This window comes from Leuresthes tenuis, unplaced genomic scaffold (assembly GCF_036924035.1).
Source record: "Leuresthes tenuis unplaced genomic scaffold, fLeuTen1.0.hap1 SCAF_19, whole genome shotgun sequence".
In the NCBI taxonomy this organism is placed as follows: domain Eukaryota; kingdom Metazoa; phylum Chordata; class Actinopteri; order Atheriniformes; family Atherinopsidae; genus Leuresthes; species Leuresthes tenuis.
In genome coordinates, this window is record NW_027325373.1 from 18174431 (window position 1) to 18191807 (window position 17377).

At 41.5% G+C, this 17377-nt stretch overlaps 1 protein-coding gene and 1 long non-coding RNA gene across 2 annotated transcripts; both read right to left on the reverse strand.

Moving 5' to 3' along the window:
• Positions 1-368: 368 nt before the first annotated feature.
• Positions 369-1463, reverse strand: LOC140277077 (uncharacterized). Its single transcript, XR_011909066.1, has 2 exons — positions 1288-1463; positions 369-754 (listed from the first exon to the last, which is right to left on the reverse strand). It is a non-coding gene; the product is annotated as an uncharacterized lncRNA (long non-coding RNA).
• Positions 1464-2141: 678 nt separating this feature from the next.
• lin54 (lin-54 DREAM MuvB core complex component) lies at positions 2142-17222 on the reverse strand. Its single transcript, XM_072371950.1, has 14 exons — positions 17108-17222; positions 13858-14627; positions 12123-12234; positions 11898-12028; positions 8859-9014; positions 8087-8288; positions 7911-7984; positions 7624-7821; positions 7439-7530; positions 6527-6598; positions 5749-5851; positions 5526-5663; positions 5188-5390; positions 2142-4331 (listed from the first exon to the last, which is right to left on the reverse strand). The coding sequence occupies exons 2-14, from the start codon at positions 14596-14598 to the stop codon at positions 4130-4132; spliced, it is 2424 nt and encodes an 807-aa protein (XP_072228051.1). The 5' UTR covers positions 14599-14627; positions 17108-17222; the 3' UTR covers positions 2142-4129.
• Between the last annotated feature and the right edge of the window lie 155 nt (positions 17223-17377).

Genomic DNA, 17377 nt, shown 5'->3' on the forward strand with positions numbered 1-17377 from the left:
ATGGGCCTCCTTATATTTATTGGAACTATATCAAAACACCACTATGTAAATTTCATGTTAGTCTAAACCTACTTGGCAATAAAGAGACTTCTTGTCCTAATATCATCCCCTTAAGCTGAAAAAAAATGTAATGAAATACAAAGTTAACTCTAGAACAACCCTGATCAGAGACCGAAGTAGCATCCAATGGAGGGTCTAAAGTCCCTCAACTTAATTATAAAACCTAATATTTGACTAAAACCCATTTAGTTACTTTCGACCCGATAAAGTAAACCAAACAAGATCAAAATGTAGTTACCTAAACACCATTTTTGTAAACATATATACGAAAGCAGCACCAAACAAAGAAGAGACAAACCACCATAACCTTTGCTTAATAGTTTATTTGAACATTTATTAGATGACAAATCAAAGACAAGCTGATCAAGTGCTGCATGTTTTTGGTGTATGAATATCATACAGCCAATGGTCAACATATTACCTGAAGTCTGTAGTCATGGAAACGGGTCAACCCTGAAAGAACAACAGCGTTTAAGTATACTTAAATGTTATATTTGACAGGTAGCAATACTTTAGAAAATGAACGTCTAAACCCTCATTTACAAGCATGAATAATCTTCCCCAAACACATGAATGGGTCAGATGGGTAGTGATTGGTATAATCATTGGGATGGCATTGTATTAGACTACAACAAGACTGCATTACTTACAGTAAAGCCAGCTTTCATTGTTTCACCGGGACTCCTCACTGCATCTGTCAACACAAGATGGATTTTGATTTTCAGATGTGATCCATAACAGTTTGGGTACTTGCATGTTTGAACAACTGACACACGCAGATACTACTGAACATTAAAAAACAAAATCCAATTTACGCGCCACAATTGAACTGCTACGATCATAAAATATAAGCCGATTTGGTCACAAGTTGTTTAAATCTAAGAAAATGTCTAGATTTAAGGTATAATAGTCCAGATTTCTATTAGCGAAGCTGTTGACTAATAAGACAAAAAAGTGTACTGGAGTTTCGCGTGCTGCTCGATTCACGAGTTGTGGCATGCGGACTTTTACTCGACCACGTGCTCTCTGAGCAATTGAAAAACCGCGTTAAAAGTTCCTTACGCATTAATGCTTAATTTAAGTAAAATCTCTACACGTTTAAATTGTAATACATTTATCCAATGAAGGAGCACGCTCTTTCAAATTAAAGACGCCGTGTACAGACACGATGTCAGCTAATGTTACGATATGAAACTATTTAAGAATAACGCAAAGAAAACAACTTACTCTTTCAACTTATGTTAGCTGAATTTAAGTTAAGTGCCGAAAGACAACATTTAAAAGGTTTCCAGGTAAAAAAAGTATGACTCCTTTCTTCAACAAACGACTCATTCCCAGATCCTTTTGCACGTTACTGCTCCATAGCTCCATAAACCGTCACCAAACTTCTTCATCTTCCTCATTCTACCCTTTACCGTATATTATGTCTATATTTACCGCCACCTGCTGCGCGGGAGAAATTTAGACATGCGCAAAGCGGAACTCTCGTCGATTTGCATTGTGGTTAATGTAGGCGCCAGTGCCTTACAACGCCTCTCTGGTAGTCGCCAAGATTTGATAGCAAAAAACCAGACAGAAAAAAAACAAAACACAAAAAAAAAAACCAGATGGGTGCATTATAAATTATTTTTAATCGTTTTCAGATCAGTATGCGTTTAAAAAGAAATTCTTGATTCCAAATGTACCATCCCACTGTGAAACTGCCACTCATGACTAAAATAATACCCAGGAGGAGAAAAAGAAAGAAAATAACTATCATCCATATTCCACATTCATGGTTTTACTACACACATAATGCACCAATTAGGATTTAATTAGTCATTATTATTATAACAAAAACTTTCTGTACAATCTATACATACCCTGTGGCATTGTTTCAAATCATAAACGACAAAAAAAAGTGATGTAATCCTGCTGGAACGGTAGTTAGCAGACACTGTTTTTCATTAAAGGGGAAGTGGAACTAAGCAGTTGAGGTGCAGTGGAGCAAGAGTGAGTCAAACAAAAGAGAAACATTTGCTGTAGGATCTTTCCTGTTCTCAAACATCATATACCTAAAGTAAATCCAACATGACCTGTCATTTCTGATGCATACCAACGTCTTTGTGGGTTACAAATGTGCCTTTGGGGTTGCAGACCATTTCCTATGCCACTTTGGACATGTACTTCTGACCTCGTTTCATACCTGCAAGTCCAACATTTCTCGTCGTCTCCAACAACTCGAGGGAACGTCAGCTTTCACGCTGCTAAATGCCTCAGGTTGGTCAGCAGCTGGTCTCGACTGCTGTTTGTTGGCGAGGAGGTGGTGTGCAGAGAGTTTTTCAACGTTTTTAACTGAAAAAAGCTGTCTGATGTTGGGAAAAACAACCCAAAGAGAGCTGCGAGTGAACCAGGAGAGTAAAGTTGAAGCAGTTAGATGAATAATATGAATCTCTATGTCCTCTCCATGAGGAGTGCCATCATATCAAACCTTTACTTCCAATGTTATGATACTGATCATATACACTGATAAACCATAGCAATTAAACAGCTGACAGATGAAGTTGATTGGCCATCATGTTACTATGCAATCATAACCTTTGGTCCTGATATTAACATGGATTGTACTTTGACAGCAGCAGCCTCCTGCAGCAGGATGACGAACCACACTACAAAATCTCCCAAGAATTTGTAGCGCGACACAGAGCGAAACTAAGCTGTTTTAGCACGGTACGTGTAGAAAAGAAATAAACAAGAGTGCGCTGATGTGACTGATAAAAAAAAAAAAAAAAAATGTTGGGTGGGACCAGGAACTATATTTTGGCTTTTGAAAGAGGGAAAAGTGTGAAAATCATGTTGATTATGGTTATGTCCTGCATACTTGACTCTTTTTTTTTTTTTTGGAGGGGGGGGCGTGTACATGAAAAGTCCAGTCAATGTGGTTCCTAATGGTGAGCAAAGGGAATTTTAGTGATATGCAAAATGTGAACTCAAATAAAAGGAGTGATACTGTGCAAACAGAGGTGATGGGGACAGACAGTTGGTCTCCATTAATGCGCTGCCATGTTGGCCTTAATATCAGGCGCCCTCTGAAGCATCTTAATGTAAACCAAAAGTACATTTACAGTCTTCTGAGGAATTCTGGAAGAATTTGACAAAATGTTGGCCTTTTTTTCCTCTTTTTTTTTTTCCCCCGCTGCGAGGTTCGCCTCCTTATTTGTGGGATCAACCTCGGACGGACCTGCTCATTTCATTTAATTCAATCTACCCATCTCCCATCAACCTACTCCCCCCTCCAGTCAGGAGCGTCACTTCACGAGTCAGTTATTTCTCAAATTCATGCTGTTTTTAATGAGCAGTTAGCATGTAACTAATAAACACAAAACAGCACCAGGAGAGATGTGTACCTCCATCAGTCAGCTCATGGTTCAACTATTCCGAGCAGTGCTTTGCGTGTCTGTAGGTGTGCATTCATCTTGTAATTGTACTTAGAATAAACGCCACTACTTACTTTCATTGAAACAATGTAGCCTAGCCTTGGTTAATAATTAACATTTGGCAGCACTATAAGCCACACAATATTAGCGCTCACGTTGATTACAAATATCTGTCAAAATAAATATCAAAAGATACATGTTCTGTTCGTCTACTTTAAGCACAAATATATCAATAACAAAAAATTCACAGGCATTCTTTAAAAAAAAAAAAAAAAAAAAAAGAAAGAATAGGAGAAGATGGAGGGTAAAACAGAGGAGAAAAAGTTTGGGGAAAAAAAAACAAAACAGATTTGACAGGGAAAAGAAAGGTTTAAACTCCTGTTCAGCACAAATCTGAAGGCAGCTCAGTTCATCTGTCCTTCAGTTCGAGCAGGTGAACAGCTCCGGGTTTATTTTCCAGCTGGCCTTGGCCTGCCAGCGGCGGGGGAATCCGTCTGCCTTCAGGCCACTGTTCTGCTTTCGAAGGAGCAACAACCCGTCTCCCCGGCAGCACAGAAACCCGGCGGGGTCCGAGACGGGGTGCATAGTAATCCACGTCTCTCAGCCCCCACAGCTCGGGAGGGATCCCATGTAGAGAGAGTTGAAAGCTCAGCCTAGCAGTTGATGGAAGCACATTCTGCTTTAGCCTTCCCCGCCGAGCTGATTATACTCATGAGGCAGTGTCCGAACTCCTCCAGGATCATCCTCTCGGCCTCAGCCTGAGGCTGATGAGTCTGTTCTGCCTTTTTGGCCTGTTCCAGCAAACACTCGCACGTCGCTTCAAGCACCTCCTTCGTTACAAACGTGTACGGCATCCTGCGGGAAAAAGAACACAAGATCTGAGACAACACATCCTCCTGGTCTGATTTTTCCTTTCTGTACACAGATCAGAGCTCCATCAGGGGTTAGATCACCTGTACGCGTTTTCCTGCACACAAGCTCATATTTACGAAGGAAGAACTTTTGGCTAGCAGGTGTACGCATAAAACAGGGCAAAGAATGACTCAATTAAAGTCAATAAGTTTGTATAATACTGTCTTACAACTACAGCTGTGTATCCCAGATGTGTGTAAAGATGGCTGCACTGCCGCTGTGAGAAGACTTTGTTGGTGTGACTCGAAGTAGTTTCTGTGCAAAGTCATCAGGAAGCAGCGATCAACCAGGTTTGTTTTGGTCGAGTTGAGATCCTTAACGGAGACAACAAGCTGGTAAACTTTAAGAACTGCTAGTTATCAAGAGCAGAGGAAGAGCGTTGATCCAGGCCAGTGAAACAAAACTCCAGTGTCACGAGACTCATCTCTCACGACTACATAAAGAACGGAAATACAAGCAGAAGAATTCGTCTGGGTGCAGATTTTTGCTGTAAAAAAACCCTCATCGATGTGCATCAGTCTATGCAATAACTCACTAAGAAACAGTCTGGGACAGTGGCTGGAAGTGATGACACTTAGCTTTGAGAGCTCGCTATACTTTACAGAGTCACGGTAAAAGAATCTTGAACCAAATAAGCTGAAAATCTGAGCTCCCGACAGCATTTCTTATCGGTTTTAGGTGACCGTGAACATTAGATCTGGATTGTATGAACTCCCGTTTCTACATGTTGTCACCACGCTGCAGATATTGCGAAGCCATTTTTTTTCTTGCAGAAAAGTGGGAAACCGTTTGAAAATACCTCCCGCCTCCGCTTGACATGACAGGCGTCGTCCGCATGAGCAGGTCTGAGATCTGCGAGGACAGTTTGGTCTTGGCCGCCGTCTGCTGCTGTACCCTCACTTCCGCCGCGTCGGCCAAATGCATCAGCGTCTTCCTCTCCGGGCTCTCCTCAAAGTTCTTGCAGCCGATGCACTTGCAGATGGACGAGCACATGATCTTGGCCTTTGAGGGGGAAATGAAAGAAAGAAATGGATGAACGTCAACAACAAGACGCTGAATCACGATTAAGCCTGAAACGAAGAAGAAGGCTACTTCAAAAAGAGCTCCTGCAAACAGTCAGAATGAGAGGAAGCGCACCTCGTAGCACTCGCAGTAGTTCTTCAGGCAGCCGGAGCGTTTGCAGTTGCAGCCTTTGCTGTGCCGGCGGTCCGACTCGCCCTCTTTGCCTTTACCAATTTTAGGTTTGAAGGCCTCTGGATTTCTGTCCAGACACGTCTGAAAACAGATTTTCAACCTTAATTCGCCTGCGAGACAGGAAGCGGCTCAGCTGCGATACTCACAAAGTGAACTTCCACCCCACCTTGATGGCTTTGAGACGTTCCGTTTCGTGTTCCAGGTTATTGAAGCAGTTATTGCAGTTACAGTTATTGCAGAACTCTCCGTTTGCAAAGCAGTCACAGTATCTGGAGAGAGACACACAGCTCGACTCAGTCTCCATCTTTCAGAAAGATGTTTGTGAACATGTGAAGCTTGTGAACCATGAAACTTTGTGTTTCTGACTCATATGAATGCACACTGACTTTTGTTTTGTACATTCCTGGGCCTGATGCTACCCTGGATGACCCAGGAGCTGAGACATCTCGACTGGTTTCCCGCTCCCTACCAGATCGTTTAGCTCTACATGTTTGTGGGTTTTTGACGGCGTCTTTGTCGTCTCTACATGGGTTAGCATGTGTATGGCTGTAAATGTGCAGGGCTCACACTGAGGTTTGTTTCTATGACGGCGGTGTTTCACCCCACGACTGTAGGGGGAGCCAAAGAGCGGAGTATCTGCCAAATTCTCCAGGGTTACTTTAAATTTATTTTAAAAAGTGAAGTCTTTTGATTCATAAAATGTGTATATGGTATAAAAAATTAAACATTTTTCCTGAAGCTGAAAGATTCAAATGGCTTGTTTTGTCTAATTTATAGTCCAAACCTTCCAAAAACTAAATCTAATCTAAATCTAATATATATATGTAATGTTTATGTAAATATAAAAAAGACCAAATGTATTATGAAATAATCACATCTTTTTGCGTTTATTACGTTAATCCTAATATTCTTTATTTTGTCGAAACAATATAAATCATACTTACAGTTTGAGACACTGTGACTTGGTGCAGTTGCAAGGTTTTCTTGGCCTTGACGTCGTTTCTGCTGCTGAAACACTGAGGAAGTGAATAACTTTACTAAGATCGAAAGTAATCCCCGTCTTCACATAAAAATATCTTCAATCTTAAATGTTTGGCAGGTTGCATAGCTGTTAGTTCTTGGACTGGAGAGATGGGCATACCAGCTGACATCATCTTTATTACTGCAAGTGCAATAAAAACTTATCAACAATCGCTGTAAATAACAAAGATAGCCAGAAATTAAATTAACTGAATACAAAGACATCGGTGCAGATAGAGGTCTACAAGCTCTGCTGCTGATGGCAGGAAATCTAAATTCAATCATATTTCTACAGTTTCAGCTGTTAAATCCAGAATACAATTTAATTTAAAATTCTTCTCCTCACATATAAAGCTCTTAATGACAAAGCTCCATCATATAGATGGATCTCATAGTTGGATATTTTCCCAACCTTTGCTCTCAGACTGCAGGTTTACTTGTGGTTCCCAGAGTTTCTAAAAGCAGAATGTGAGGCAGAGCCTTCAGTTATCAGGCCCCTCTCTGTGGAACCAGCTGTTAGTTTGGCTTCAGGAAGCAGACACCCTCTCTACCATCAAGATTAGGCTTAAAACCTTCATTTTTCATAAAGCTTATAGTTAGGGGTGACTCAAGTGACCCTGAAACAAACAGACAACAGCGACTCTACTCTTACTGTTCTTAAGTAGAAGTGAGTGGTTGAAACTGAACATCTGGCAAACTATAATTCAACGATGCTCACCGATGAAGATAAAAATCTGACATTTCCAGTCATGACAGGAGTAATCAGTGTACCCCCAATTTCATCATCATGTCTAGCTTACTAAGGTTTCATATTTTCAAATAATGTTCCTTCTTACCCATTAAGGGGCAACTTGGCCTGAGTTTGGATACCAGTGGACGCAGGGAAACCAGAGCTGCTGGCGAGCGTCACAAACGGTGTCTGCTGGATCTACAAGACGAGCGGGAAACAACAGCGAAGGCTCGTCACACTCAAACAAAAAGGTAAACCGTCTGCATGCTGTTAAAAAGGAAAGGCACTAACCTGTGTGACATATTGTGCTGGAACGACTGCATAGCCCACATTCCCCCCTCCAGGAGCTGGTGCCAGGACGGTGCCCGGGGGGAGGTTGGTGAAGTTGGGCTGGATCTGGGGCAGCGGGGTGGCGGGCATGATCAGCCGTTGCTGGGTCTGAGTGGTGGTGACTACTTGTGCTGCTGATGTTAAGGGCTTAGGTGCCACCTACAGGGAAAACAATGCATGAATGCTGTTAAAGGACGTTCCACACGAGGTTCTGCGTGTTAATAAACATGGAAACATGTTAATGTGACCTGTTTTATGGTCTGTGCTGACATGACGGGGACCGACATCCTGACCGCTCCTGTGCTCACCACCATAGGTTTACCTGTGAGACATCAAGCACCATGAGCTGCCACAGATGACGCAATGTGACAAGATAACAGAAAGTTGTTTTTCTTAGCGGAAGAATGAGGAGCCAGCAGTTCACCTGTCTGTACAGAGCTGGTGCTGGGACCAGTGGGCTGCCCCGTGCTGCTCGCTGTGGTCGCTGTGACGAGGCGAACGTAGTGGAACCTGCTTCCTGGCACCTGAATCTGCTGCACATTTGGCTGGGTGGCCAGCGGGATGATTGTCTTGAACTGCGAGCCGCCGACTCCTCCCACAGCCACAGACTGCACAGGTTTAATATTCTGACAAATTCAGATAGAAGCAAAAAAAAGCTTAAACTTTGAATCCATTTGAAGACCCACACAGTTAACAGTTGATACAGGATGCTGCAGACCAGAATCTCTGCAGGTTTCAACAGCTCAAATGTAAGATTTTTTAAGACCATAATGAATACAATTTCAGACCCATTTCACAACCATACTGGCAAAAAAGTACAAATGGCATGAAGGAAACTCGAAGGCCCGGAATTACTTGCAAAGTATAGGATTTTTTATTTATTCATTTATTTTAAAACAGCTCTTTCACATTGGAATATAAAATGCTTAAATTCACTAAAAACACCTGAAGCCTCTCTATTGTGAACCAATATTTGTTCAACTGTTAACGTTGGAGATAAAAGCAAGACTGAAGTTTATGCATTTGTTTTAAATAAAAGTAACATTAATACACCTTTAAAAATCATTTTACAGACATTTTATGAAAGTTTAAGATAGTTTTAGACATTTTAAGGCCTTAAGTCCAAATGATTGGATTTTAGACGTTCTAAGACTTTTTAATACCCCGCAGACACCCTGGCAGACACATCAGCTCACCTGTGTTGCAGTCTGGCTGGTGGCCACCTTGACTGGAGATGCAGATGTGGACTGCTGGACTGTAAGGATCTGCTGGCCAAGTGCTACACTGACCGGCAGCGCTACAGACTTCTGAGATGTGTTCGAGGGCGGAGAAGCCACAGAAACCACAGTCACCTGGAACAAAACAAACCAAGAGAAACAAGGATGAGCTGTGGAGATATGGAACAGAACACTACAAGTTAGTTCAACATAAATCATATGAAATCAGAGCTCTAAGACCCAGTTTGTGAGATCACCCCTGCATGTACATGCTCAATTAGACCCAAATGGATCACGGTGCTCTGCACGTGCTCCAAAGTTCCATCTTTCTGTTCAAACAGTAAAGTGTGTGTTAATACTGTCGATTTCCCAATAAAGCTGCTCTCGTTCACATATGTTTCTGTTTCCTCAATCAGAAACCATGTCTGAAAATCAGCCCAGTAAGACTACGTGTCAACCCACTGCCGCTTGAAGCATTTCCAGACTGTGGCTCTGCTCTAATGAAATCCTGAGTTTATAACCACAGCCTCATCTGACAAAAAGCCCCCGTCAGGTAACTTAAAGACAACGTCCGAGCGGTGAATTCAGCTCTTCTTACACGCACCATAATTCTCCCACAGGGGAAAGTTAAAAGCAAGAGGAAGTCTTGAACTTGTGGACCGGTTGTGTTGATTTACAACTACTACGAGAAGCCGGATAAAGACCGGTTCAAAATGTTCTACTACCCAGTAAAAAGCAGCCCGACATGACGATGAAGTGAGAAGACTCGGGAATTCCTACAGAGTCGGTCCAAAAGGTTCATTTGGGTCTGCTACTATTAGAACAAAATAACGTTACTTATCAGGAGTTCCTGAAGAGAGCAGACATGCAAATATGAATAAAATGCAGTTACCAACCCTGTTGGAGGCTGATCAGTTTAAAGATGATTGAAAGAACATTATCAAGCATTAAAAAGCACACTCAACTTAAGACTTCCAATAAACAGGAACCGCTGCCGGCTCAAGACTAAAATAAAACTGAAACTCAACCAACAGCTTTTTATTGTACGGCAACAAGAAAGAACAAGGGGGATATTCACATTGTTATTAAACGGCTTGAAACAATATTACCGACTCATCTCAGCTCCCCCAAAGTGCCTTAAAGAGCAAGAAAGGACACAACTGTTAAAGTAAAGCGATGTCAGAGATTAAACGTACCAACAAGTGTCCGTTCAACTTAATCAGCGAGTACGTTTGCATTAACAAGCAGAGGGAGTTTAAAATCAGCTTACTGTGTAAAGAAGAACAAAAGGACCACTTTTTACTGGCAAAATATAGGATAGATTAAAGTAGAAATGAAGAGAAAAATGTAAGAGTCAGAGAACAGTTTAATGTAAATATGACTGATCCGGACCTGTTAATATTGTTAACAGACACAGGTTTTATAAAAGCACATATACTCATGCTGATGAGATATATATTTAGCACAAATCATCACAACCACAGCGCGTTTTATACAGAAATTACCACTAAAACCTGGCCCGATCAAAAGAGTCCAAATAGGTTCATCTTTAATAAAACCAGCCCACACCAGCACCCCCCGTCTCCACCTCACTGATCCAACAACAGGCCTGTCCAGAGTCGCTCTCATCTCATCAGGCCAGAAACCCTTTGAATAATCTGTCTTCAGATATTTCTCGGCCCAGTCTTATGCGTGCTGTTCAGAGTTGGCTGGGTTTCAGCCTTCCTTACCTTAGCCGCGTCTCCAGGTCGGTTGGAGTTCAGGAACACGACTACACTGGAGGATAACGGGTTCCTGCCAGCTTCACGTTTATACTTCTCAAATCTCTGCTCTTTTTCTTCTCAGTTGACTATTTGCTGCATCAGCCTTTTTACAACTTTTGACTTTTCTGAGTCAGTTTAATCTCTATTTCAGGCCCACTTGGCCTGAACAAAAGAAGGTGCCCAATAAGTTTGGTTGATATCAGGTGTTGATCTCTTTAGGCCACACCCTCCCTGCTTAGACAAATACACATCACCTGATGCGCTTAAATCCAATAAGAATTCAAGTTTTTACACTTTTGAGTTGGAAAATAAGCATAGAAATGATGATATGGTCAAAACACTCACTTGCCTCATGGTTGTGCACAGTAAACATCTAATATTTCTGAAGCTCTGAAGACTGGACAGTTTATTTTAGCTGTTAGAGAATAACACCGGGAATAATGCACGATAATGGGAACCATTATAAATAACCAAAAGCCAGAATAAAACCAGCAGCAAAGAACATTTAGAATAAAAAGAAATAACATCGCAAACGTCTTCCACTTAGAGCGAAGCTTTTAGTAGTAAAATCTGTGAAAAGTCGGTGTTTTGTTTTCTTCTTCCAGCAGAGAGGAGCTCTACGTCCAGGAGGAAAAAACAGAGGGAACAAAGTGATTTGGCTTCAGCTTATTCTGAACTGTGGAGTTCAGTAGCTTCATGTGTTCATCAATGAGTTACTCTGACATTTCTGTGCATGTTCGACTATAATGAGATAAGAGCCAGAATAAAATAAAAGATAAACTCCCACCATAATTCACAGCTAATCAATGTCCAGCGGATCCCAGGGGTATCAAATAAATAACATCCTTTATAACACCGACCTGTGCTTCTTACATGCAAAAATATAAATGAGGTTTTTATTCAAGCTGATTTTATCTAAAAGTGCAGGATGCTTGAAGTCCCTAATAATAAAGTTTCCAAATGATCAGAAATGAATGGCGTGTGTGTGTTTGTGCCAACAGAAACTAAATGAAAGAGCAGTTTAAAAGTAGCTTTGACACTTTTGCTTTCCCTCAGCTTTGCTGTGTGTGCATTCAGATTAAAACCAACTTGAATGTAGGTGTACACAGTGGCCTGTTTTACAGGAACTCCAACATCCCTGAGGTTACAGATGAGAAATGTTCTAAATGTTGCCGTTTTCTTAAAGCTGAACACTTTCATCATGAAACTAAACTGTCCGAAAGGTGGGAAGAGGAGAAAAAGGAGCAGAACTCACCTTGCTGGGAGTCTTGAGTGGGGATATGGCGATCTTCTTCCCAGGGATGCCTTGGATGCTAGTGTTGTGGGGCTCTGAGAGAGTAATGGTCCTTGTGGGCATCACTGGTGAAGTCTGTGTCAGGACCCGTCCTGTAACAAGACACCAGATTCAACAAAACACAGGCTAATGACAAGAAACTTCAACAGAAAAAAAACACACCACACAAACAAGTCGGAGGCTTACCTGCAATTACAGGAGTGACAGAAGTCTGAGGATTCAGACCTTTGCTGTTAACAGTTTTTGTGATGATAAACTTGATTGGAGCTGCTGAGGATGCTGGTGTTTTCTTGGGTATCTGATGACATATTCAAAGAAATCAGTGCACGTTTTTTTCCCTTCTCCTCCAATCGGGTTTAAATTCCCAGATGCAAACATTAGTGTTTTCATCTCCTGATACGCTCAGAACTGAGCTCTGAGCATCCGTTTTAAGCCCAAATTATACGGAAATCAATATTTAGGAGTTACAACTTAAATCTGCTTTGACATTTCTGTACAGTCATTTCTTGTTTGCATAAGACACTCTGGCCTTGCTGAGCTGCTTAAATCGATCTAAAATCCATTTTTTCTTCCCCTTATTATAGATTGTAGCATCAATCTTGTTCAGTGACACAAAGTTTTTCGAACTCTTTGCTTCTAAACAACAAAGTTTAGACACATTTGTTCTTTTAAAGTTCCTAAACAGTAAATCAATATAATAAGTACACTAAATAAGTCACAGCACTGAATGTAAATATGGCAGATTTTTCATCCACTACAGTATGAGCCGGCATTGCTGTCAGAGCAGTGCATTTCTCTTTTATTCAGAGGTTCAAATTCAAGGAAATCCACTGAATTTAAAAATATGTGAACGTAAGCAGAGGATTGTGCTAAAAGCTGTGCAACATGAACATCATGAAGATGAAAGTGTTTTGATGAAATTGGAAACAGAAAAGACAAACTTTCACATTTATTTATTACAAATGCATTTGATATACTCTCAGGTGATCAGAACAGCGCTTCTCTGTTTAAATAATTATGAACTTATTGGTTGGCAGTCAGGGTTTTTCAGTTCCCACTAAGATTTTACACAGACACAAGTTCAACAGCGTCAACTGCAGCTGGGTCTTCTTTAATTATTTTGGTTGACCGGGATCATACAGATCATTTCAGAAATGCTTTTTATTAAAACCAGTGTGCATCTCAGTTATTATTTGTCAAGTTTTGTGCACATATGTCAAACTATATCATGGATACTTGCATCCAAACAAACTCATGAGGCATATTTTTTCAACTAAACATAACAGCTATGAAGCTGCAACTTAAACAAAAGGGGAGCTTTGAGGTCTAAATAAGTGCCTGTACCGGTTGTCACTTTTTTCCTTTGCTGGATTTAAGTCCTGGTTGAGCAGGATGTGTTTATTGTGCAATCACAGATTATTAATTTTACTCCCGTTTACTTCGATTATGTTTTATATCTTATTTTGTTTGGATTTAATGCAATGTACCGTGCTTCGGTCAGCTAAATGACAACGAGAAACAATGCTCTAAAATCATCTCTTAAATATCTAAAGATGCAAAAGTCTATTTCTTGTTTCATTATATTGCTATTTAAATACCTACACAGGGAGTTACTTGTTTCCTGTACAGTTTAAGAGTCATGTAGTTAAAAACATTTGTTCTAAACTGATTCTGGTTCATGGCAGCTTAAATTGAGAATCTAAGCCGAGTTAATGTTTAAGGAAAAGTCACTGAACACTCATAAATGGACAGAAGACAAAGTTAGTAATGCTTTTGCAACAAAGGTTTAAAGATGATGAAAAGCTTGTGAGCACTACATCAGTGACAAAAACTAACCTTTAGGGAAGTAAGTGTGATTTATGAACATCTGACCCATTTCAGACCCAACACCTGCTTATGAACACAAATCCTTCAGCCTTACCTGTACAGTCTTCAGCTGCTGGGCCTGTAATGTTGTCACCTGGTTCCCAGAACTCCCCACCACCGGTTTCAGCTCCGACCTCCCACCAATAGTCACCACCTTAAACTGTGGCGTTTGAGACTTGGCGTCTCCTGAAGTCTGTGAAACCCCCGGCTTGCTGCCTGTGTGAGGTAACTGAAGCACAATGGGTTGCCCCGACTTTCCTATTGCTGTAACCAAAAGTTTTTGTCCATCCTGCTTGATGACCTGGGGCTGAGAACCGGCGGATTTCGCTGCTTCTGTGGCTTGAGACGAGGCCACCTTGTTAAGAATAATCTGATGGTTGGCGGGAGAGATGGTAAACGGAGCTGTGAGCTTTTGTAAGCCACTTGTGGAAACACTAGCCCCAGTCACACTGTCCGTGGTTTTGGTTGTGGCTGTTGAAGTAGCTAAAGCTGGTTTTAGGGTAAGAAGGGGTGAGGAGGCAGTGGAAATCGAGATGGAAGGCTGACTTCCTGAGCTGAGGGTGGAGTCTGTGGTGATGGAGGTGGTCAGAGTCTGTGTATGCTCCGCTGAGGCGGCGTAGGAACAAATGCTGATATTTTCTGATGCGTCCGTTTCCATCGGTACCGATGTGTCGTGGCTTGGCTCCGACTGGACTGCGGTGCCATCGGATCGGGAGTGAGGGACGTCCTCTATGGCCTCGGTATCCATGATTTCATCAGGAAGGAGGCTGTTCAGCTCAGGCGACACCACATCCATGCTTGCAACGTCTCAGCTCTCCGTTAATCCTGTGAGGACACCGTAATTACTTTATATTGTCATAAAAAGGATCCAATATGAGCAAATCTTCAACAAACACAGAGGACTAAAGCTAAATGGAGAAATATCTCTTAATCATTTGCACATGTTTCTGTTAAAAATATTTAAAAGCAGATACTTGCTGCAACACAAGCATCATGATGACTAATGCACGCAGTTATGGTAAAAATTAGAGAATATATTCATTGTTACTTCACATATTTGTTGATTAAAGTAGCGATAAGTAAGCTTATGACTCCATTTTCTCCAAATATCCCATTCCATTGTAGACGATACACAAATCTACATATCTCCAAGAGGTAAAACGCTGGATAGTCAATAACGGTCTTCAATTGACTGACAGAAAGTCTGACGTGGTTATTTTTGGTCTCTTACAGCCACAGTCATTCAATCTTCAGACCACGACCAGCAGTTTGACACTCACATCTAATTCTGATCTAAAAGCTGACAGATACATTCAGAAGTAAAAAGGAACATGGCTGAACTGAAATCCATCCTTTCCTGGAATGATTTGAAGACAGTTACCTTAATCACCTCCGTACCTGGGCATCAGCCTGTCTGCAGCTGGTTCAGTATTCAGCAGCCAGACTCCAGACTGGTACCACAATAAGACAAAGTACCAGCTCTGCTTATCCCAAATAAAAACAGAATTGATTCCGTAATTCTTTTGTATGTTTTAATTTTTTTTTTTTACATGGGCTACCACCTGAGTATATTTTATAGCATATCTGCACCCCCTCTGGCCTCATTCTAACTCCAGACCTCTTAAATCCTCTAAGAAACTGCTTTTATATGTTCCCTGGTTGAGGTAAATAAATCATTGAGATTGTGCCTTTGCAGTGGCAGCTCCAGGGCTGAGGAACAGCCTTCCTCGTTAGATTAAATGTGCCCTCTCCACTGACAGGTTAGAAATGATAGCTGAAGGTGTGCTTGGTCTCCTCTACCTTTAACACTTCTTTTTCGTTTGTTTCTTACTTTTTAAGAAAGTCTCTCTTTTTTTAGTATTCGGTTGTCATCTCTGCTTAATCTGTCATACGCTGAAAAAAAAAAAACGAAAAAAAAAAACAGTCTGCTCTGAACTTGACCTGTACGTTTGTTCTCAGGAACAATCACGTGAGATCTAATCAGTACAGAGATGTGCGCGAGCCACGTCTGATTTTGACAAAGGCTGACAGCTGATGGTGGGTTAGCTAGGCCGCACCGTTCGTCTGCAGGCGTATCTTTGTCCTGCTGCACTCCACTCAACATTAATCCACCGAAAGGCACATATGAACCCTTCCCACCTCATACCACGAACACACATCGCTGACCGATTTGGGTGTTTTCATCTCCCCGAATGAAAGCGACCAAGTGAAGCTGTACCGAGCCGCCGTCTTCCATGTTTAAACATCCCCAGAAGTGGTGTCGCTTGGGGCAAAAAAGTGGGGAAAAGGCTGCAGGCTGTTTGGTGACTGCGTTACTATTTCAGGCCGGGGTTGGATTTCGAAAGATCCGCCATTTTTACCTCGTCATCAACTCAGTTAGCTCTCCGGCTAACGCTGAGCTATGCTGAATGGGAGAATGCGTTCAATATTATTCTTATTAGACAGAGGCAATTAACGGAGACGATACACCGCAAAACAAAGCGTCTGCACGAGAGCTTGAGATGAGACTTGTAAACTGAGCGCCGCAAGCGAGTAACCAACTCTTTCAGGGACTCTGACAGCGTAAACAATGCTAGCTTTCAATAATTTCTCCTGTCACTTGAGATATTCCTGCGGATTGAAACATTTGGTCCGACAAATGCAGTTCACGCGACTTCATCAATGAAAAAAGGTCTCTTCTGCATGTACTTTGAGGCTGTAGTTTCTCGTCCTGATCCGTACTTAATAATGCCTTTTCAATTTAACGTCCCATTTTTGAACTAGTCACTTCAGTCAAGGTCCGTAAATAAAGTAGAAAAACGTCAAATCAATAGCGTTATGAGCTATGGAACTCTGTAATGTGTAAACAGCTCAAATCAACTGGGAACTAGGGACTTGTGTATTGTAATTTTTGACAGCATATACAGAAAGAAGAACAACCGCTTTACCATTCCGTCAAAACAAGTTATTGTCCGGCTAAAGTAAGCTTTTTAAGTTAACTTAGCCGGCGGTTAACAGAACAATTGTCCCACATCTCATTAAAGCTGCTGTTCTGTTTATGCCAAAGTAGTGTAAACACACATATTACTGTGTATAATCAGTTCCAGGGAATATCCAATTCCTCACCGGGTATCACCAGCACCAGCAGCCTCATCAAGCCACTCCAGCGGGCAGGACAACTGTACTAGCAAAGTTGCTGAGCTTGCTAACCAGAGCTAGCTAGCACAACATTATATCTTAACACTGGACACATTCTGTACTGTGCGGGTTTCTACTGGAAACAGTGTAGTGAAGTATATAAGGAGCCGATACGCTGCTGTGCTTACCCGAGATTTTAACGCTGGGTAGCGTTTCCAGATAAAACGAGGAAAGGAAAATGCGATTGTTCAAAATACCGCGCCGAGCGCCATTCCTCCCTGACATTTCACAGGCCGGCCACGCCCTCCGCGTATAACGTCACTCTGACGCTACCCTTAAAGCTACAACTCACAGTTTTGATGATGTTGAGTAAAACGTCAAAACAAACAAACAAAAAAAAAAATACGCCTCTTATTGATTTATTCCAAATTTACACATGAATACAATAAGAGGAAAAC

Coding starts and splice junctions, on each gene's coding strand:
- lin54 (XM_072371950.1), bottom strand. CDS start 14,598: ATGGATGTGGTGTCGCCTGAGCTGAACAGCCTCCTTCCTGATGAAATC. Junction 7,531..7,623: donor CAGCACAATATGTCACACAG/GTTAGTGCCTTT, acceptor CTCGTCTTGTAG/ATCCAGCAGACACCGTTTGT. Junction 5,664..5,748: donor AACGTCTCAAAGCCATCAAG/GTGGGGTGGAAG, acceptor ATCTGTTTTCAG/ACGTGTCTGGACAGAAATCC.